Source organism: Bos javanicus, chromosome 4, assembly GCF_032452875.1.
Source record: "Bos javanicus breed banteng chromosome 4, ARS-OSU_banteng_1.0, whole genome shotgun sequence".
NCBI classification, from domain to species: Eukaryota; Metazoa; Chordata; class Mammalia; order Artiodactyla; family Bovidae; genus Bos; species Bos javanicus.
In genome coordinates, this window is record NC_083871.1 from 95456143 (window position 1) to 95479930 (window position 23788).

The 23788-nt window shown below is 37.8% G+C and overlaps 1 protein-coding gene across 2 annotated transcripts in view; it reads left to right on the forward strand.

The window, feature by feature from the left end:
- The window catches only part of MKLN1 (muskelin 1), a 392081-nt gene that overhangs the window by 26319 nt on the left and 341974 nt on the right, over nt 1-23788 (forward strand). Inside the window, exon 3 of one of the 2 annotated variants that reach the window (XM_061415397.1) lies at nt 365-432. The exons of the other annotated variant lie outside the window; for it this stretch is intronic. Within the exon in view, the coding sequence (XP_061271381.1) occupies nt 425-432 (8 nt within the window). The 5' untranslated portion in view covers nt 365-424. The remainder of the gene's footprint in view (nt 1-364; nt 433-23788) is intronic. 2 annotated transcript variants of the gene reach the window in all.

Below are 23788 nucleotides of genomic sequence, written 5' to 3' on the forward strand. Positions count from 1 at the left end.
ATGACTCTGTAGTAAATAGGTTATTTCAACAAAGTATGCAGGCACTAAGTTAGCCTGGCCAGTTGCCACTTGTGGTACACTATATGGAGCACAGCATGGGGCCTGGCACGCAGTAGGTGCTCAATAATTATTAGTTAAGGGACAAGAATGAGTGGACTGCAACCACACAAGCTGCATTTGAAATGGCAGAGTCTCAATGCATTGTGTCTGAGGGAAAACAAGCACATTTCTGGGTGGTCGACTGACGACACTTGGCAAAAAGTGATAATCCATCATTCCTGGCAGAGGCCTTGTGAATTCCTACTCAGTTGTTTGGACAATATTCATTTAAACAAATATTTATTGAGTACCTATCCTGTGCCAGGTATGTCCAATATGCTGAGGGTGCAGAGGTGAATCAGAGTTTGCACTGTTACTGGGAGAGATGGACAGGTAAGCAAATTCTTATGATACAGTGTGATGAGAGCTTAGCAGGTGTGTGTGTGTGTGTTAAGTATTACAGGGACACAGAGCAGAAAGGAACTGATTCTACTTGGCTGAAGGATTTATCCAATACTTGATTATGTGTTCAAAATGACTGTCTTGTGTGTTGCATGAGCTTATTTGATCTTCATACATACAGACTGCATGAAATTGTGATCCCTTTTTGAACAAAGATCAAATAGAGTATCATGGAGGTTAGGTGAGCTCCCCGAGATCATGCAGCCAGTAATAATAATTGTTGGTGTTTATGGAGTGCTTAGGCTACCTGAGGTACTGTTCTGAGCCATATTAAAATGGTTCATCTTCACAACTCTACAAGGTCATTATTAATATTATTGCTGTTTTACAAATGAGAAAACTGAGGCACAAGGTCTAAATAATTTGCCTGGAGTCGCGTAGCTAGAAAGTGGAAAAGCCAGGATTGCACCAGCCTTTTCTGGCATTAGCAGGCACACACTTACCCTGTGCACTAAAATACCTTTAACTGGTCCCCTGAAGAGCTGGGGATTCTTAGACTCTGATTGTAAGTTCAGCTTCCTTTCAAGTGACTTTGTTCGTTAGCAATATTATTGATACATCCAAATGATAGAAACAGTGTGGGCCTGGCTACAAGGAGACGTTGTGTAGGTTAGGCGTCCCTGAAAGTGTTTTGGGAGAGGTATGGTAAAATCTAGGCCCTCCAAAATCACTGCAGATGGTGGCTGCAGCCATGAAATTAAAAGACGCTTGCTCCTTGGAAGGAAAGCTATGACCAACCTAGACAGCATATTCAAAAGCAGAGACATTACTTTGCGGACAAAGCTCCATCTAGTCAAGGCTATGGTTTTTCCAATAGTCATGTATGGATGTGAGAGTTGGACTGTAAAGAAAGCTGAGCGCCAAAGATTTGATGCTTTTGAACTGTGGTGTTGGAGAAGACTCTTGAGAGTCCCTTGAACTTCAAGGAGTTCAAACCAGTCCATCCTAAAGGAAATCAGTTTTGCATATTCATTGGAAGGATTGATGCTGATGCTGAAGCTGAAACTCCAATACTTTGGCCACCTGATGCGAAGAACTGACTCATTGGAAAAGACCTTGATGCTGGGAAAGATTGAAGGCAAGAGGAGAAGAGGACAACAGAGCATGAGATGGTTGGATGGCATCACCGACTCGATGGACATGAGTTTGAGTAAGCTCTGGGAGTTGGTGATGGACTAGGAAGCCTGGCGTGCTACAGTCCACGGAGTCACAAAGAGTCAGATATGACTGAGCAACTGAACTGAACTGAACTGATGATAAAATCTAAAACTGGCATTAGTTGTGATTTCAGGGTTTTTCAGGGCAGCAAGAATTTGGCCTTTTGTTCTCCAGGCCAGCAGGTCTGGGCTCTAGGCACTATGATTTGTTACACGTAGGAACTAGTCACCAATACTTACTTGCAGCCTTTTAAAATTTGGCTTAAATTTTTCTAAAAGAAGACAACAAGATGTGAAACATTAAGAATGAAACAAGTTAAATTCAATACTTTATATGTAAGCAAGAGTGGAGATACAGAAAAGGAGAAATGAAGCACATAATTGCTTAAATCGTCCAAGCTTTCTCTCCATAATACAAATTCTTGGATTGAAAAATAGTTCAATCCAATAGTATTGTACCTTAATAATTAGGTTGGGTTTCCTCTGTGGTAAATCTCAGGAAGCATTGGTTATTAAAATGAATGAAGTAGATTACCCTTCCCTCAATAATTACTACTTCAGCTAATGTGAATATTACCTGTGTGATTGAATCTACTGCATTTTTAAGACACCTATCTCCAGTAATTTTTGGAGATTCAGTAATTTAAAAGTCAACAGTGGGTGGGAATTTCTGTGGTAGGCAGAAGGACAGAAAAGGTCAATGTTCTTCGACATTCTTTCCTTCAAATCAAGTTTTTGGTTTTGGTTGGTTTTCAGTGTTTTGTTACGTATGGAGACCTAGTAGATGTAACTGATTTATCTTCGCCTTTGTGTTTATAGATTTCTATTTTCTTGGCTTCAGGTCCTTGGAAACATTTGTTTTGATGGTGGCAGGAGAGTTAGTCATGTTTTATTTTTGTTGTTCCCATTTATTTTTAAGATCTTTTAGTTCAAGTCCACTTACAAGGTGTTTTATAACCTGTATTTATGTTTCCACACACACACACAAAAATTCCTAGTAGTAATTCTAGTACACTCATAAAAACAGTTAATAATTTAATGCACATCAGAATGATTCTGTGATATTAGTAAGCTGGAACTAGGATATGCTTTGGAAAAATGTGTTTGAAATTTGTAATTGGATTTAGCATTTACATATCAAATTTCAAGTTTCTTAGATCAATTATTTTTGAGTTACCAAGCAGCCAAATTCTTCTTTTCATTACTGAGTCAACAAAAGTTGGAAAATTCTTTTCTCACATATTCCATTCTTTAACTGAGCCTGAAGGTAAATGACTTTTTAAAAAACCACATCTCAAACAAACAATTTTACATGAGGTTATGAGTAAATGAATAGAATGGGCTCTACTGGCACTGTGGATATACGTCTAATTAGAACTCTCAATCTTCCAAACATATCATTTACTGACATTGAGGTTTTTAATTCTTAACTTTGAGTCCATTGTGATGGAAACAAGTGACCCTTGTTGGAAATATGTCACGAATCAACTTTCTCAGGTTGACCTTTAGTTTGTTGGTCACCAAATCAAAACACTATTTATTCCCAGGCTTAAAGATGTCTGTACCTTCTTAAATTTGTTGTAAGATCAAGGAAGTAAAGCACTGCTTTGCTGCTGTGAACAGGTTGCCTTCTCTCTTTTCCTTGAGGCCTCTTAGTTTCGTCATGATAGATGATAACGTCTTAGCCAGCTCCATGCATGAAGCAATATTAAGCATGCTGCACCTCTTGCACATCCTCCGTTGTGGGTGGGAGGTAGATAACTCTGGTTTTACAGTGAGACAGACGAAGATCAGCCTTCAAACTGACTTGACATACTTTCTAGTTCAGAGCTCCATACCAGGCACCAGAGAGTGTTACAAATGCTCTCAAGAGCCAATGTTCATAACTTAAAAGTAGTAACATAAAATTTGCATCTATTAGATTACTTTTTGACCTTGAGCAAGCAATTTTACCTCCCTCCAAAATAACTATTTCATAGTGTTATTATAGCAAATCATTGATATTATGTATATGAAAATACACAAAGCCTAGCACATAGTTGCAAGCGAAGGTTGAATTTATGTGAAGCATATAATTAACCACCCCTGGAACCTCAAATGGACAAATGAATCCAAAGTGACATCTGTCTCTAATCAGTTTTAAATCAGAAAATTTCACTTCTAAATGAATCACTCCATCCACCAATGACTTTGCTTCATAGTCTACATTCAGAACAAAATGTTACTTAAGTGATAGTCTGTTAATGTATTTCATAACAGGAGCTGACTATGGTTTCTTTAGGAGAAAATCATAGGTAAACAAAAAGAAAGAAAATTATATAAATGTAAGGTCTTTATTTAGAAATAAATGAAGAAGGGACAGTTATCTGATAAAAGAACATTCAGATCATGATATAATTAAATGTCTGCATGTAATTACAAAATATAATTGTATTTATATTGGTTTAAAAATTTTTTTTCTGATCTTAAAGGACTAATTTTCTTGTAATTGAATGACAAACTCTGCAGTACCTCATATTAACTATTAATAAGCTAAAAATACCCATTACCTATCTTTTTCTTAATTCCATCTACTGTCATGGACTTACATTTATCTCAGCTGTACAAAAAGAATGATTTAAATTGCTTGCTCTTTCTGCTTATTAGAAAGGAGGAGAAAGAACCATTTCCCCGACCCACTTAACTATGAAAAAAGGACTCTCCCAAGTTGCCAGGAACTAACACAGTAGTAAAATTACAAGAAAATTTTGTTAAGAAATCTTTTCTCATCTGCAAGTTATTTGACTGAAACCTGAGGTGCTGAATTTCAGCACAAAGGTGACTTTGGAAGAGAAAGTTTATGCCAAACTGGATCAGTTGTTTTTGTGTTATGTAAGGAGGAGAAAAAGAATTAACTATTTACTCCTAAGCTATACATTTAAGGTTACCCTAGTACACCAAATGAGAGAAGTCCAAGCTGCAAACTTTACCTTAGCTTTATATTTTCATGAACTATTTTCTGTACCCACCAAAACTAAATATAATTAAATATTAAGTAATTTGCATTGCCCAAATATATTTTAAAAGTACAAAGTTATTCTACTAATTATTTCAGAAGTGAACTCTAGTTGAATTGTAAAAAATGGTATTATTAAACAATTTAAAACATTTAAAAAAAATAATTTTTCCTGATTATATACAAGTGTAATATAAAAATATAGAATATGCAGTACAGTAAAAACAAAAAAGTAAAATCACCAAAATCACCCACAATTCTATCATCCAGAGATAATCACCATCCACATTTTGCTGTATCCCTTGCAGTGGGTATTCACACATACACAAACCCATTATATGTAAATGTCTATTACTGTTTTATTACAGAAAATTTAAAACATGAACAAAAGTAGACAGAAAGCATCATGAACCTTTTGTAACTATCAACCTATGATGACCAACCAAACCATCAATTAATTCCCTCTTCTTCTTCCGCACTTGTTTTACTTTAAAGCAAATTCCAGGAGTTGTATCATCTCATTCACAAATATTTCAATATGGATCTTTAAAAGATAAGGCTTTAAAAACATAACCACTATCACATCCAAACTAATTAATAATGACATCTTGCTAATATTAAATAATTAAGTCAGTTTAGAATTTCAGTTGTCTCATGAATGTCATCATAGTTTATTTTCGTAGATTGTTTCAAGCAGAATCCAAATAAGGTTCACACAATGAGATTGGCTGATCTATCTGTTAAATCTCTTTAAATATAAGTGGGTTTCGGTTCAAATAATTTCTTTTCTTCCAAATTATTTGTTGAAGAAACCAAGTTGTTTGTCCTGTAGAACATCCCACAGCCTAGACTTTTTCTCATTATATCCCCATAGTATAGCCTCTGTCCTCTACAGTACCTGCAACGGGTTTAATAGATTCAGTTGGGTTTTTTGTTGTTGTACTTGTTTATTTGTTTGTTTGGGTTTTTTTTTTTTTTTGGCAAGACTGCTTCATAGATAGTAAAGTGTTTTGCCATTAAGAGGTGCATAACGTGTTATAATCTCTCCTTTTATGTTACCTGGAGTCACTGGTTTGTTTATGGTTGTTGTTGTTCAGTCACTAAGTTGTGTCTGACTCTTTGTGACCCCAGAGACTACAGCACACCAGGTTCCTCTGTCCTCCAGTATCTTCCGGCGTTTGTTCCAATTCATGTCTGTTGAGTCAATAATGCTATTTAGTCATCTTATCCATTAATTTATTCAAGATTGCAAAATGGCTAGATTTTATATCCTATTGTTCCTTGAATTGATTTTCTAGCATGTACCAGTGGTGGCTAAATAGATGTTTTATGATTTTGCTTTTTAAGTTTGTTTGTCTTTAAATTACCATTCAAACTCATACCTAGAAACTTAATTAATTCGTTTCACACATCATGTTTGTTATTCTTATTAAAGCTGAAATGAACACTTCTTTGCTCTGTGGCAGCATCTTCAAATTACCTCCTGACTTTTGACATGACCCTAGTAGTCTTTGATAGTGCCTCTGCTAGTTGGTATAATAAGATGATCTAAGCTTATCTTGTATAATTTACACAGTACAAATCTATTTAAGACTTGAGTATATATAAATATAATACAAAACCATAGGACAGAAACTATTTATAATAGCAAAAGACTGGAAACAACCCAAATGCTCATAAATAGAGGACTGATTGAACAGAGTATGGTACAATCTTACAGTAGAGTTATTTGCAGTTATAAAATGACATCAGGAATCTTTAGTTCTTTAGATACACTTATGTGGGTTGAGTTCTAAGATATATTTTATGTAAAGCAGAAAGAGGGAAAAAAGTGAGTCGAGGATGCTGCCATGTGTGTAAGAATGGATATAAATGTATATACACACACACATTTATATATATACATGGGTGAGTGAAAGTTGCTCAGTTGTGTCTGACTTTTTGTGACCCCATGGACTATACAGTCCATGGAATTCTCCAGGCCAGAATACTGGAGTGGGTACCCATTACTTTCTCCAGAGGATCTTCCCAACCCAGGAATCGATCCCAGGTCTCCAGGCAGATTCTTTACCAGCTGAGCTACCAGGGAAGGAAGCCCAATATATATATATACATATATGCATGCATATACATATATAGGTAGATCTGATTTGGATTTGAATCATGTAAATATTTTTCATAATTATAAAATACTAATTTTTGAAAAATGCATTTCCTAATTTTTAAAAGCATAATTATATTATATCCAGCTGGTAGCATACAGAGAACTATTTCAAATAACTTTAAGACACAGTAATTTGACTACATATCCCTAATGAGACATAAGGACAAAAATGAAGTGCAAAAACATTTGTTAACAGTTTTTGGTAATCATTTTGTTGCGAGTAGTATCACTACTTGGTTCATGTACTGTTGAAACCTTGCTTGGAGAATTTTGAGCATTACTTTGCTAGCATGTCAGATGCAGTTGTGTGGTAGTTTAAAGGAAAGGCTACCCACTCCAGTATTCTGGCCTGGAGAATTCCATGGACTATATAGTCCATGGGGTCACAAAGAGTCGGACACGACTGAGCAACTTTCACTTTCACTTTGAACATTCTTTGGCATTGCCTAGAACTTCCAGATGTTCAAGCTGGATTTTGAAAAGGTGGAGGAACCAGAGATCAAATTGCCAACATCTGTTGGATCATCAAAAAAGCAAGAGAGTTCCAGAAAAACATTTACTTCATTGACTACACCAAAGCCTTTGACTGTGTGGATCATAACCAACTGTGGAAAATTCTTAAAGAGATGGGAATACCAGACCACCTTACCTGCCTCCTGAGGAATCTGTATACAGGTCAAGAAGCAACAGTTAAAATTGGATGTGGAACAACAGACTGGTTCCAAATTGGGAAAGCCTGTATACTGTCACCCTGCTTATTTAACTTATATGCAGAGTACATCATGCAAAATAATCAGGCTGGTTGAAGCACAAGCTGGAATCAAGACTGCTGGGAGAAATATCAATAACCTCAGATATGCAGATGACACCACCCTTATGGCAGAAAGCAAAGAACAACTGAAGAGTCTCTTGATGAAGCTGAAAGAGGAGAGTGAAAAAGCTGGCTTAAAACTCCAACATTCAAAAAACTAAGATCATGACATCTGGTCCCATTACTTCATGGCAAATAGATGGGGAAACAATGGAAACAGTAATCAGACTTTATTTTGGGGGCTCCAAAATCACTGCAGATAGTGACTGCAGCCATGAAATTAAAAGATGCTTGCTCCTTGGAAGAAAGATATGACCAGCCTAGAGAGCATAATAAAAAGCAGAGACATTACCTTGCCAACAAAGGTCATATAGTCAAAGCTATGGTTTCTCCAATAGTCGTGTATGTATGTGAGAGTTGGATCATAAAGCTGAGTGCCGAAGAATTGATGCTTTTGAAGTGTGGTGTTGGAGAAGACTCTTGAGAGTCCCTTGGACAGCCAGGAGATCAAACCAGTCAATCCTAAAGGAAATCAACCCTGAATATTCATTGGAAGAACTGATGCTGAAACTCCAAAATTTTGGCCACTGGATGCGAAGAGCCGACTCATTAGAAAGGACCCTGATACTGGGACAGATTGAAGGCAGGAGAAGGGGATGACAGAGGATGAGATGGTTGGATGGTATTACCAATTCAATGTACTCTGGGAGATGATGAAGGATGGAAGCCTGGTGTGCTGCAGTCCATGAGGTTGCAAAGAGTCAGACACAACTGAGTGACTGAACAATAACTATATATATATATACACACACACACTTGTAATGAATATATGTATAACATCAGTTTAGCCATTTTTGTATTTTTGGACATTTAGATTGATTCCAATTTGTTATAGTTATGTATAATACTGCAACAAAGCATCTGTGCACATCTTACTATCTCTTTAGTACAAGTTTCTATAAGTCAAATTAGCTGGCCAGAGAGTAAGAACATATTTAAGTTCTTGATTAATATTAATATTGTCCAATCGCCTCTGGAAAGTTTAGAGCAGGATACACACCAAGCAACAGTGTTTCATCCCATGAATAGTTATAAATATTCACATTGACATGTTTCTGTCAATATGATTTAAGTCAGGTAATCACTCCAGTTTTTTATTTCCTATTCCCTCTTTTATTTTCTTGTAGAGAACATTCAAAATTAAAAATGCCACATAGAAAAACTACACTGGTGTAATATTTACATATTTACATTATGAATTAATAACTTTATTAAACAAAGATTAGAATGGCTTTATCAAACTAAATGTATTACTTATAAATTAATGTGTGGAATTGCTAATGCTTTAGTTGGAAACAGACATATAATGAATGCATTAAGTTATTAATTTTTATAGTTCTTTGGTAAATTGGTAGCTACTTTTGAAACTCTTGAGATTTTTAGTTATAATCTTACCTTTGCAGAATTTGTTGCATGTAAAGCTTTATTTTTCTGATATAGTTTAGAAAGTTAAGTAACTTTGCAAACATTACTTACATGTACCTTATATATACAATTTCACATGAATAATGAAAGCAAAAAAAGAAAAGATAACAGATTAAAAAAAAACATAGACTGTAAGAGCTAGAAGGATCTTAAAGATCATGTGCTCTAACCGCTTCACTTAATACACTGGGAATCTAAGGCAAAAGGCAGTTATGTAACTTCCCTGAGTTGTAACAGAGTAAGATAAAACTGATTTGTTTTATACAACTGATTTGTGACAGAGTAAGATAAAAATCCAAATCTCATTCAACATAGAGCCCTATCCATGTAGCTTCTCAGCATTAGTAAAACCTGAATGCAAAATGCAAAATTAAAATAACTGTTGCATTGGAGAAATGGGATTTAAGGTGTCTTCCTTTGAAATTCTACTGTTATGCTATCTTCTCATTGAAAAAAAAAAAAAACTGAAAATAGACCAACAACTACATTATAAAATCAGGTAAAAGACCACTTCTGTTATATGAAAGCTAGAAATAGATTATTCTAATAGTCAGGATTTATAGCAATCAAAATATACAGCATTTGAAAGATGTATGCATTTGTATATGTATGTATACACACACACACACATATATAGTTGTTGTTGTTTAGTTGCTAAGTCGTGCAATTCCATGGATTGTAGCTCATCAGGCTTCTCTGTCCGTACACACCTTATTGCAGTCACTTCACTGTTACTATCTCATTGAATTCTAACAATCATCTCAAACACAGAGTTTGTGAGACTTGCCCCAGGTATTCACATGAGTGTCAGAGTCAGGATTTGAACCTAGGTATTCATAGACACAGTGTATTGTTTGAAGGTCCAAGCCTCAGTGGTCGATTTCATTGCTGGCAAAGAGTCCTGTGATTGTTTGACCCTCAGCTCTCTCCCCACAGTGTCAAAGTTTTCACCTTAGAAATCCATTTGCTTGAATAACATGATGGAATTCCTTAGGGCAAAAATTTTTAGAAACACATCTTTGAAACCCTTTACTTGCCACTTGCTAAGTATGTGACTTTTCTTTCACTATCTGTAATGTAGGTATGACAGTACTTACCTCATTGGATTATTGGAGGAGTAAAGAAAATAAATTGTATCTACTTTTTAGTAGGATACTTAACTCACAGTAAATATTCAATAAGCAATATCTGTCATCAGCTATCTTTGCCATCACCATCAGTATTATTAATATCATTATTAAAATTATCATATTTCTTTCCTATTGACCACTTTTTAAATGCAAAATCCTGTGGAAGCAATAATGCATTATTCAAGGGGCTGGTGACTCATCAGTTGTTTTTCTCCTGACAGGAGAGAGCAGACGTAATAAAGCTCAGGAAAGGAGAGAGAGAGATGGAAAAGAGGAGCGGAGACCTGGAAGACAGAGCTTTTACCTCCAGCTAGTTGGGCTAAGTTTATAGAACAGTTCACTATAGGTCCCATGCTCTGCTATGGGATCACCTTTATTAGGTTTTAGAAAGCCTGCTTGAGAATGGGGAAGACCACTGTTCCCAGGCCATGGAGACATACTGTCTGTCGCTGCTCAAGGAATCCTACGCACCGTGGCCACTGCCTGTCCAGGCTGCAGGGGTGGAAGAGGGCAAATAATCCTCAGCAAATGCTTCTGTTTACTGTGCCTGGAAACAGGCCTTTTGCCATGGAAAATTTTCTCATTGTACCCATAGGTACAGGACCTGTATTGCACAATACAGAAGATCTTATTAAGACTTCTTGCTAACCTGTGTACATGCTGTGCTTGAAGCCCAAAGGCTGTTTGCCATTTCTCGGGTGTTATTTCACTTTTTGCTCAGGGGTAAGGTTTTAAGGTGGCTTACAGAAGCATCCCTACACTCTTCTCTAAAATCTTCCTCTGGTCAGGGATCCCTGAAGTCTTCCTGTTTTATGCTACCAGCTTCTCCTAAGATCTGCATACTCTTATTTCCAGTGTTTTATTTCACGTTTTTCATTGTTATGACAAGAACATAAGCACGTGGTAAAATATAAAATAGTGCTAAAGGATGTTCAGTGAAAAGTACCTCTCATTCCTGTCCCCATCCCCAGTGCCACTGCCCAGAAATAACCGTTGTCCATTCATTCATTCAGAAAACATGGCCTTGTGCCTTCTTTGTCCATGATACTTAGGGCTGAGTAGCAAACAGACAGGTAATAGTATTATTAATAATAGGAGTTGATGGGCCACGAAGAAGATCCAAAAGTAGTTATCATATGGAATATCAAAAAGTGATAAATGTTACAAACAGAAACAAACAAGGGAGGAGGATAGAGTGATATTTGAACAAGCAAAGAGGGAATGAGGTATTGTGAGGAGTATTCCAAAGGGACAGCACACTCTAGCAAGGTTGGCAGGCCGTTGGGACAGCATTTTAACTATTTATTTTTATTTGTAAAATACTCATATCTACCACAGATCAGACATTCTTCTGAGCACTTTATATATGTTAATTCTGTTAATCCTTACATAAAAGCCCAGGCACTCTTATCCTCCCCATTGTAAAGGGGAATTGAGCCGCAGAAGAATTAGGAACATTGTTTAAAGTCACAAAGCTAGTGAGCAGTGAGAGCTAGACTTCCACACAAGCTGTCTGGTTTTGTCCGGCTCATTTCTTAGCTGCTACACTCTGTTGCCACAGAGTAGGCAGGTAGTACTGGAGACCTGTGGGGCCATGCTGAGGGCAAGATGACGGTAACGGGAGAGCCTTGAACAGAAGAGTGACAGGTACATTCTTTCAGAAAATCCTGACATATCTATATGCATTTATATACATGTATACGGGCTTCCCTGGTCACTCAGCAGTAAAGAATCCACCTCCGATGCAGGAGCTGCAGAAGACCTGGGTTTGATCCCTGGGTAGGGAAGATCCCCTAGAGCAGGGCATGGCAACCCACTCCAGTATTCTTGCCTGGAGAATGTCATGTACAGAGGATCCTGGTGAGCTGTATAGTCCAAAGGGTCACAAAGAGTGGGACATGACTAAGGTGACAGAGCATGTACACATGTATATGTGTGTATATATGTGTGTGTCCTTGAGGTTTGTGTCCTCTTAGTTAATATCGGAGAAGGCAATGGCACCCCACTCCAGTACTCTTGCCTGGAAAATCCCATGGATGGAGGAGCCTGGTAGGCTGCAGTCCATGGGGTCACTAAGAGTCGGACATGACTGAGCGACTTCCCTTTCACTTTTCACTTTCATGCATTGGAGAAGGAAATGGCAACCCACTCCAGTGTTCTTGCCTGGAGAATCCCAGGGACGGGGGAGCCTGGTGGGCTGCCATCTATGGGGTCACACAGAGTCGGACACGACTGAAGCGACTTAGCAGCAGCAGCAGCAGTAGTTAACATGCTTAATGTTAAAATGTAAAACAATTTTAATTTGTGAGAAGGAGAGAAAGACTTGATATTATGTATGTTGAAGTTAAAGATGATATCTTAGCAAATAATATTTGGGGCACAGGTGATTTCTTCTATTTTTAAAGTCTTACAAATACTTTTTTATTCTGGGGCTTTGGCAGTACTTATGTATCTGACTGTGCATCCGTAGGAAAACAAATCAACTTTCTTTTTTTAACAATTCAGCGGTTTTTAGTATATTCACAGTGTTGTACAACCATTGCCGTTATCCAATTCCAAAATATTTCCATCAACCCAAAAGAAACTCTTCAAGAGATGGGAATACCAGACCACCTTTCCTATCTCCTGAGAAACCTGTTTGCAAGCCAAGATGCAACAGTTAGAACCAGACATAAAACTGGTTCCAAATTGGGAAAGGAGTACTTCAAGGTTGTATATTGTCACCCTGCTTAGTTAACTTATATGCAGGGTACATCCTGTGAAATGCCGGGTTGGATGACTCGCAAGCTGGAATCAAGATTACTGGGAGAAATATCAACAACCTCAGATATCCAGATGATACCACTCTAATGGCAGAAAGTGAAGAAGAACAAAAGAGCCTCTTGATGAGGGTGAAAGAGGAGAGTGAAAAAGCTGGCTTAAAACTCAGTATTCCAAAAACTAAGATCATAGTATATGGTCCCATCACTTAATGGCAAATAATGGGGAAAAGGTGGAAACAATGACAGATTTTATTTTATTGGACTACAAAATCACTGTGAATGGTGACTACAGCTACAAAATTAAGACACTTGCTCATTGAAAGAAAAGCTATGACAAACCCAGACAGCATATTAAAAAGCAGAGACATCACTTGCTGACAGAGGTCCATATAGTCAAAGCTAAATGAAGACTAAATGCCAGATAATTGATGCCTTTGAATTGTGATGCTGGAGAAGACTCTTGAAAATCCTTTGGACAACAAGGAGATTAAACTGGTCAATCCTAAAGGAAATCAACCCTGAATAGTTATTGGAAGGACTGATGCTAAAGCTGAAGCTCCAATACTTTGGCCACCTGATGCGAAAAGCAGACTCATTGGAAAAGACCCTGATGCTGGGAAAGATTGAGGGCAGGAGGAGATGGGGGTGACAGAGGATGAGATGGTTGGATGGCGTCTCCAACTCAAAGGACATGAGTTTGGGCAGACCCCAGGTAATTGTGAAGGACAGGGAAGCCTGGAGTTCATGGGGTTGCAAAGAGTTGGACATGACTTAGTGACTGAACAAAAGAAACTTCATAATTGTTAGCAGTCACTCTCAATTCTGCTCTTCCCCCCACCTCTGGAAGCCACTAATCTATTCTCCGTCTCTATGAATTTACCCATTATGGATATTTCATGTAAAAGGAATCATTCAATGTGTGGCCTTTTGTGTCTGGCTTTCACTGAGCAAGGGTGAAAGGGTCATCCATACTATAAGGGTCATCCATACTGTAGCTTGAATTGATACCTCATTCCTTTTTATTACTAAATAATATTCCAGTGTATGGATTTATCACATTTGTTTATCTGTTCTTCAATTGATGGACATCAGGGTTGTTTCTACATCATAGCTATTATGAATAATGCTGCTGTTTACATTTGTTTACAAGTTTTGAGTGAACATGTTTGTAATTTTTGGGTATCAGTTCCATTCAGTCTCTCAGCTTTGTCTGACTCTTTGTGACCCCATGGACTGCAGCACACCAGGCTTCCCTGTCCATCACCAACTCCCAAAGGTTGCTCAAACTCATGTCCATCGAGTCAATGCTGCCATTTCATCCTCTGTTGTCCTCTTCTCCTTCTGCCTTCAGTCTTTCCCAGGATCAGGGTATTTTCCAATGAGTCAGTTCTTCACATCAGGTAGCCAAAGTATTGGAGTTAAGCTTTAGCATCAGTCCTTCCAATGAATATTCAAAACTGATTTCCTTTAGGATTGACTGGTTTGATCTCCTTGCTGTCCAAGGGACTCTCAAGAGTCTTCTCCAACACCACAGTTCAAAAACATCAATTCTTTGGCACTCAGCTTTCTTTATGGTCCAACTGTCTTGGGTATACCAGTGGAATTGCTGGGTCATATTCTAACTGCATGTTTATTATCAAATCAGTTTCTGAGCACAATGTATTACATAGCACTTCAACCCTTGTAAGGGGAAAATTATAGAAGCAAGTGGTTGCTTTAGCAAATCTCCTATCCTGTTCTTTTTATATAAGAAAGTGGCAGATTGGTGGTGGTGCCCATTTCTTAGGGTTTAAGATGTCAGTATCTGAAGGTCATTGGCACCTACTGGATATATTCTCCATGCAGATCCCGCCTTTTGTGGCCCTCTCCATACAATAGATGGGGAGTGGCCATGAGGAAGTGGCCTCTGAAGTAACCAAAGAGCTCAACTGAGTAACCTAATCCATCCAGGTACTCCTAGGAGCGTCATGGCCAGGGTCAGTCTAGAAAAGCGAAGGCTTTGAGGTTACAAAGTTCCCTAAGAATATTAAGGATAATAATGAAAGCCCCAGCATTTTACCATTCACTCTATGCCTAACATAATGCTAAACGCTTTACAACTTTTTTCCTAGACCTGAACTTTCTAATATGGTAGCCACTGACCACAGGTGGCTATTAAGTTCTTACAACATGGTTAGTTTGAGTCTAACCATATGTGTAAAATATATATTGGGCTTTGATGACTTAGTTCAAAAAAAGGAAATGTAAAATATCTCACTGATATTTTTTACATATTGAAATGATATTTTGGATATGTTGAATAAAATACATCACTAAAATTAATCTCACCTGTTTATTTTTACTTGTATTAATGGAACTACTAGAAAATTTTAAATTATATATATGACTCACATTTATGGATTGTGTTATATTTCTATTGGAGAGCATTTGTTCTAGTCTATTCTTCACAAGTAGTTTGATCAGCTGGACTATATTACCACCCCCAAATTATGGGTGAGGAAATTGAGGCTTAGAGAACTTAAGTAAATTGCCTATGATCACACAGCTGTGACTTAAGCACAAATCTGCTATCTCTAAGCCTGAATTCTTACCCATTATTCTATGCTGTCTCCCCAGAGTCCAGAAGTACAATCCATTTGGTGTAGAAATGGCTATGATCATTAGCTATGGCAAAATGCTGTTTTCATGTCTCCATTGTGGAGCACGAGAAAAATCATCCATGCCATTCTGTAAGGCAGAATTTAGGTTGTAGTTGGGAAAAATTGCCTATGGGGAAGTTTCTGAAATACTAACTCTTTGTTTGTAACAGCTTGGGGCTTACTCACCAAGGATAGAAGGTAGATGAAACTACTTCAGAGGTTACTTTCATTTCTATGATCCTATATTGCAATTCATGTCAGATTCACAGGTCAGTTGCTGCTGTAATGCTCAGAGTGAGATGGAGTAAAGAGAGATGAATTAGTGCTTCAGTTTCAACCTTTTCTCCTGTAAAATGTAAGGCTTTAATATCATCCTATTTCATTTGAATTTGTGAAAACCTCAATGGGACATTCTTCATAGCAATGGCGCCCTCTTCTAAGCTACAATGAAGAGAAGGTGGCAAAACAGTTTAGGAGAGAAAGAGTCACTCCATTTTCTTCCTCGTACCCCCTACCTTAAATCATTTTATAAAATATGTATTTTAACTCAGTCAGTCTTCCTTTTCCTAAGGCATCAGTGTTCACCACTCAAAAATAATTTTCATATGTGCATATTAATATTGCTGCTGCTGCTAAGTCACTTCAGCCGTGTCCGACTCTGTGCAACCCCATAGACGGCAACCCACCAGGCTCCCCCGTCCCTGGGATTCTCCAGGCAAGAACACTGGAGTGGGTTGCCATTTCCTTCTCCAATTCGTGAAAGTGAAAAGTGAAAGTGAAGTTGCTCAGTCGTGCCTAACTCTTAGTGACCCCATGGACTGGAGCCTACCAGGCTCCTCCATCCATGGGATTTTCCAGGCAAGAGTACTGGAGTGGGGTGCCATTGCCTTCTCTGCATATTAATACTAGCTATTGCTATGTCATAAGTACTATAACTTAATTTTGCTGTTATTTTATGTAACTTCTATGTAACATGTATCATGAGTATGATTCACTTATTTAATTCCAAATACCAAAGGGACAGCCCAGTTTAGAACACTAGTTTCTTAAGCTACTTTTCCAAGATGGAAAGTCAAGGGAAGGATTAGGATCATTCGGACTTACGCTTTGTCTCAGGGTCTCTTCCCAAATGTTTAAACCATCTCATATTTTTAGGGGCTAGAAATGTTGCTGTCAGTCATTAAGCAAATGGCTTCCCACCCCCCACCAACTACAAATTCATAGCATACCAAGAAACATAGCAACTTGACACCTATAAGATTAAGTACAGCTCAAAAATCAAACCCTGATAAGCTAAAGTGTTTCTAAACCTGCATGCACCATTTTTTTTTTATTAATTCAAATTCAAAATTTTAGTGCCCCTAAATTAGATTCACTTTGACTTAAGTAGCTACACGGAAAATAATTTCAGCATTTGTTTTTTGTTTAGTCATCCTTCCTTAAAATTCCTTAGCAGTTTCAGATGTACTTCAGATGGGGTGACAATGAACTATAGAAAGAAGTCAAAAAGATAAAATGGTATTGGGAAAGGAATATGGAGCTGAAAATCAGATGACTTGAATTCTAGTTCTGTTTCGGCAACAAAGCTTTTAGATATTTAAGTTCCACAGACATTTAATGGACACCTACTAAAGTCATGGCATGGTAATAAGTGCTGTAGGAGTCACAAGGATAAACAAGACAATCATGCTCAAGGAACTTGTCACCTAGTAGAAAAGAGCATATTTAACAAAACCATGGCATATGATACAGAATATGCGGGTAATGGAGTAGAACTTATGGGAACACAGAGGAAAATAAGCACAATTCCAGCCAAGGAGATTGGGGATGAAGAAAGTGTTGATTGGAGTGGTTCTGGAAGTATGGTTAGGATTTCTGGGTGGGGCTGGAAGGGAAGGGTACTTTAAACAGAAGATGCAGGGAAGGGGAGACATTGAAAGCAAACGTATAGGTAAAAAGCACAGAGTAGGTTCTGGAAACTTACTAGACAGGAAGGCAGAGTTAATTCTTAATAACAATAGGAGATAATCTTTGACTGCTAGATTAGAATCAGATTGTGGTAGAGCTTGAATTTCATCCTGAAGAATCTGGACCTTATTTGGGAGGGGGAAGGAAGGGCCAACAAAGATAAAGAGCACACCCGTGAATGATCAGCTCTGCTAGGATGATTGCTCTGACGGTTTAAGTATATAGCATGAGTGGTGAGCAGAAAGATGGAAGCCTGAGGGAAGAGTTAGAAACTGTCACAGTGGGTTCAGGTAATGGGAATGCATAGAGAAGGCAGATGCAAGAGATATTTTGGAGGCAGAACTGACAGAAGTTGGTCATGATTGGTTTTGAGATGCGAAAGATGACTGTGGTTTTGAGTACTGATGGCTGAGAGCACTGATGGAGATGCTGAGAATGTAAGAGGTTCACTGGGAAAGATGCTATTTTGAGCATGTTTAATCCATTCTGAACAAATCAGCTAATCATATGAAACACTGATCAATTCCTGACTCACCTGTTTCCAAAACCCTGCAATGCCTTCCTATCCTACTCAGAATAAAAGAAACATCCTCGAATTGCTCAGGAAAGTCATATACGTCCTGGCGGCCCACTTTCCCTTTGATCTCATCTCCTTCCCGGCCCCTCTCTTCTCAGTACCCTGGGCCACACTAGTTCTCTTGCTGTTCCTCCAAGACTGCCCAGTGTGAGTTCTAAGCGCCATTCCTGGTGCTTTCTCTGCCTGAAAACATCTTTCCTCCGACTATTCTCCTACCTTACTCCCTCACTTTCTTCAACTTTTACTCAAATCCCTGTGTAGAAGAGCAATGTAGGAACCCTAAAGGCCTTCCCTGATCATCCTATATAAAACAGCAACCCAACCCTTCACCTCTCCTTGACACTTTCCTCTCCCTATTTTACTATTCTCCATATAGCTTATCACCATCGGATATAATATGTATTTATTATCATAACCCGGAAACTAAAGCAGTAAAAGCAAATTAATAATGAAACAAGCCAATGGTTTCAAGGGTACAATGAAGTTTGGTACTCACATTCACTGTTTTGGGGACTGTACATTGATATAATCCCTTTGAAAAGCAACTTGGCAATAGATATGAAGAGCCATAAAATGGTGAGGTCCTGGAACATTTTATTAATATGTTTTGGAAATTCTGGAAATGAAATCTAAGAAGATAATATATGGAAAGAAAATGTATATGGATACAATATTTACAATATCAAGAAACTGGAAATGTTCTAAACATCTAACAATATAAGGAGATAGTTAAGTAAATTACTGTTCATTTACTTAATGATATATTATTCACTGTTAAAAGGATAGTTATAAAAAGCTGGCTAGCAACAAGGAAAATGCTTATGAAACAAAATTATATTTAAAAGAACAGGATCCACAATTGTATACAGTATGATGTTATCTTTAAGTATGCATACAGAAAAAGACTAGGAGGAAATGAACCCAAGTGCTGATATTAAGTATATTAGGCTAAAGGGATTATAGGTTTATTTTTCCTAAATCTCAGTTTTTCTGTATTTAGGTTATATCCTTTCTGTAATATGGTTATGTTATTTTTTAAATATGTGTGTGTATTAGTCGCTCAGTCCTGTCTGACTCTTTGTGATCCCACCGACTATAGCCTGCCAGGCTCCTCTGTACATGGAATTCTCCAGGCAAGAATACTGGAGTGGGTAACCCATTCCCTTCTCCAGAGGATCTTGCCAACCCAGGGATTGAACCTGGGTCTCCAGCATTGTAGGCAGATTCTTCACCGTCTGAACCACCAGGGAAGCTATTTTTAAATAATTTTTTTTTTAATGATCAAAAGAAACTGAGCTGGTACACATCAATTCATCCACTGGACTGCATTGCTGAGTATCAATGGGAAGTCTGAGTTTCTCAGTATCCCATCTGCTCATTCTTGACTTCCTCTTCTTCACTTGCCTACATAATTTTAGCCTGCAACCTCCGCATTTTGATAGTCATAATCATGAAACAATAAAGTGGAAAGAACATAACTTGCCCTGTGCTTCTTGATGTTTATTTACGTGGACTGAGGCTAAGTTACCTGGTTCCATGTCTCCCTCCATTTTTTCTTTATTTAGCTACCACTTCCCCCATTGGTAGACCTTAGGGCTCTAACTCGTTTCTCCATACAGTGCTTATCACCATCTGATATATTATGTATTTGCCTGTGTATGTTCAATCACTCAGTCATGTTTGACTTGATTTGCAACCCCATGGACTGTAGCCCACCAGGCTCTTCTGTTCATGGATCTTTCCAGGCAAGAATACTGGAGTGGGTTGCCATTTTCTACTCCAGGGGATATTCCCAACCCAGGAATATCCCTCATCTCTTGAGTCTCCTGCACTGGCAGGCAGATTTTTTACCATGCACCATCTGGGAAGCCAATATTATGTATTTACTTGTTTATTATTACAGCTTAGAAACTGATGTGGCTAAAAAAGAAAAAAAGGAATAATATCATGTCAACCTATTACGTATCACTCTTTATATATATTTCCCCATTTTCCTTATAAATCAGCAAAATAAATGCTACTCACATTCTAGAGATGAAAAAACTGAGGCTTTGGTTTAACAATTTGCCCAAGTTCACTGATCTAGGAGATTACCAAGTTGAAATTTAAACCCTAATTTTTGACCTCAAATCTTATGCCCTTAACCTGTACATTGATGAACACACATTAATTATTAACATGGTGGTTTAGTCACTAAGTCGTGTCCAATTCTTGTGACTCCATAGACTATATATAGCCCTCCAGGCTCCTCTGTCCATGGGATTTCCCAGGCAAGAATACTGGAGTGGGTTGCCAATTCCTTTTCCAGGGGATCTTCCTGACCCAGGGATCAAATCTGCATCTCAAACCCATATCTCCTGCATTTCAGGTATATTCTTTACTGCTGAACCATTAGGGGAGCTCTCAATTATTAAGATAGCCTAAGTGAATTTATTACATAGACATTGGCCAGGTGAAACAAGCAATTGAATAATTGAGTTATTGAAACTCTCAATAAATTTATGTTGAGAATCTTTGTGTCTAAATTAGCCAACTCACTGCTTTAGATGTTTTCTGTGTATGTCCACAGTGTCTCAATAACTATTAGAGACCTTAAAATTATCAACGTGAAGTGTTTCAACTATTTTGGATATCTGAAGTATTCAAGTATTTACTTATTAGGCAAAATAATTTTACCTGATTTGATTAATGGTTTCCATTGAAGGATTTAGACATACTCTTTGGGGACCAATAGCAGCTTTTTTGATAAAACAAAATCCTTAGTTATTAAATAGACATTTTCAGTTGGTTATTTGGACTAAAGAATTGAGACTTAATAGAAGACATGTAAGATGTCAAAAGGACTATAAAATCCAGTTATGACTAATACTATTTCAGAGGAAATTTTTACAAAAAGAGATTTCCCATTTAATAACCCATTTATTTCCAGCAGCAGTTAGCTTAATAAAGATTCTGAGCAAATTTGTTGTAATGAGATTGGAGGAATTAAACAAAATTTTCCAAGAAATGTCACCCCTAATGTTCACCATTATAATATGTCAGCAGTGTTCTTTCTTATCTATCTTCTTTGGCCAAAATCCCTTGGAGAAAACTCTTTCAGCTCCTGACACAGAACGTGAAAACCATAACATGATATTCCTCATCACTGTTAATACTTTCGGGGACTTACTATAAGCCAGACTTTGCTACATATTACATTTGATCATCTCATTTTAATGCTCAGTACCCAATAAAGTAGGCACTATAATTACATTCATCTTATAGATAGATAAAGAAACTGAGGCATTTGAAGTATTAAGTAACTTGTTGAAGAGACAGTATTTGAAAATAAAACAGATTTATTTTACTGGTTATTTCACCTTCTCTCTTATCTAAGAGACTAACATTTTTCAAAAGGAATGTCAAGTGTGACTTTACAGCTTTTATGGTAAAAGGAAGAGTGAAAGTCTTCCTGAATTGCTGCGGCTGTTATGCCAGTGATTAATTCCGTCGGAGAAGAGGTTTGGTGAGAGTTGAGATTTTAGATCTAAAAGTCTGAGAGGGTGTTATCCTTGGATAATCTGTGCTTCCTTTACAACTCTTTCCCACATCAGTCTGCACTGAAAATGCCCCTTCACTATAAGAGTGTTTTCAACTCAGAGTGTTTATAACTGGTGGAGCTGTCCTTGGTCTGAAAGATCAGAGAAGAAATATTTTACCTGGGGTCTCTGACTTCTCACAAAGTTGCTGGGCTTCTCAGTTGATTGTAGAAATCTGCCAACCCATTATGTAGAACAGATTGGGAGAAATCTTAGGAGAGAACCAGGAAAAGTCTGAAGTATTTCATTATAGTACACTTTAATTTTTTTTCTCCCAACTTAGACCAGGAAATGAGGACCCTAAAGTTCACTTACTGCAATAAAACAGTTTTGAAGACCTTCTTGTTGTTGCTGTTATTCAGTCACCAATTCATTTCTGACTCTTTGTGACTCCATGGACTGCAGCATGCCAGGTTTCCTGTCCTCCACTATCTCCCTGAGTTTGCTTAAATTCATGTCCATTGAGTCGGTGATGCCATCTAACCATCTCATCCTCTGCTGCCCCCTTCTCCTTTTGCCTTCAGTCTTTCCCAGTATCAGGGTCTTTTCCAATGATTGAGTTCTTCACATCAGGTTTTGGAGCTTCAGCTTCAACATCAGTCCTTTGCATGATTATTCAGGATTTATTTCCTTTAGGATTGACTGGTTTGATCTCCTTGTAGTCCAAGGGACTTTGAGGAATCTTCTCTAGCACCACAATTTGAAAGCATCAGTTCTTGGGTGCTCAGCTTTCTTTATGGTCCAACTCTCACATCTGTATGTGACTACTGGAAAAACAATAGTTTTGACTATAGATCTTTGTCAGCAAGAGGATATCACTACTTTTTAATATGCTGTCTAGATTTGTCACAGCTTTCCTTCCAAGGAGCAAGCATCTTCTGATTTCATGACTGCAGTCAGGGTCCACAGTGTTTTTGGAGCCCAAGAAAATAAAATCTATTACGTTTCCATTTTCCCCCTTCTATTTACCATGAAGTGATGAGATCAGATGCCATGATCTTAGTTTTTGAATGCTGAGTTTTAAGCCAGCTTTTTCACTCTCCTCTTTTATCCTCATCAAGAAGCTCTTTAGTTCCTCTTCACCTTCTGCCATTAAAGTAATATCATCTGCATATGTGGTTATTTATATTTCTCCTGGCAGTCTTGATTCCAACTTGTGATTCATTTAGCCCTTCATTCTGCATCACGTACTACTCTGCATAGAAGTTAAAAAAACAGAGTGACAATATATAGCCTTGTCATACTCCTTTCCCAATTTGGAACCAATCCATTGTTCCATCTCCGGTTCTAACTGTTGCATCTTGGCTTGCATACAAGTTTCTCAGAAGACAGATAAGGTGTTGTGGTATTCCCATCTGTTTAAGAATTTTCCACAGTTTGTTGTGATCCACATAGGGAAAGACTTTAGCATAGTCAATGAAGCAAAAGTAGATGTTTTTCTGGAATTCTCTTGCTCTCTCCATGATCCAAGGAATGCTGACAATTTGATCCATGCTTCCTCTGCCTTTTCTAAATCCAGATTGTTTATCTGGAAGTTCTCAGTTCGTATACTGTTGAAGCCTAGCTTGAAGGATTTTGAGCATTACCCTGCTAGCATGTGAAATGAGCACAACTATATATGCAGAGTACATCATGAGAAACCCTGGGCTGGAAGAAGCACAAGCTGGAATCAAGATTGCTGGGAGAAATATCAATAACGTCAGATATGCAGATACCACCCTATGGCAGAAAGTGAAGAAGAACTAAAGAGCCTCTTGATGAAAGTGAAAGAGGAGAGTGAAAAAGTTGGCTTAAGGCTCAACATTCAGAAAATGAAGATCATGGCATCTGGTCCCATCACTTCATGGCAAATAGATGGGGAAACAGTGAAAACAGTGTCAGACTTTATCTTTCTGGACTCCAAAATCGCTGCAGATGGTGATTGCAGCCATGAAATTAAAAGACGTTTACTCCTTGGAAGGAAAGTTATGACCAACCTAGATAGCATATTCAAAAGCAGAGACATTACTTTGCCAACAAAG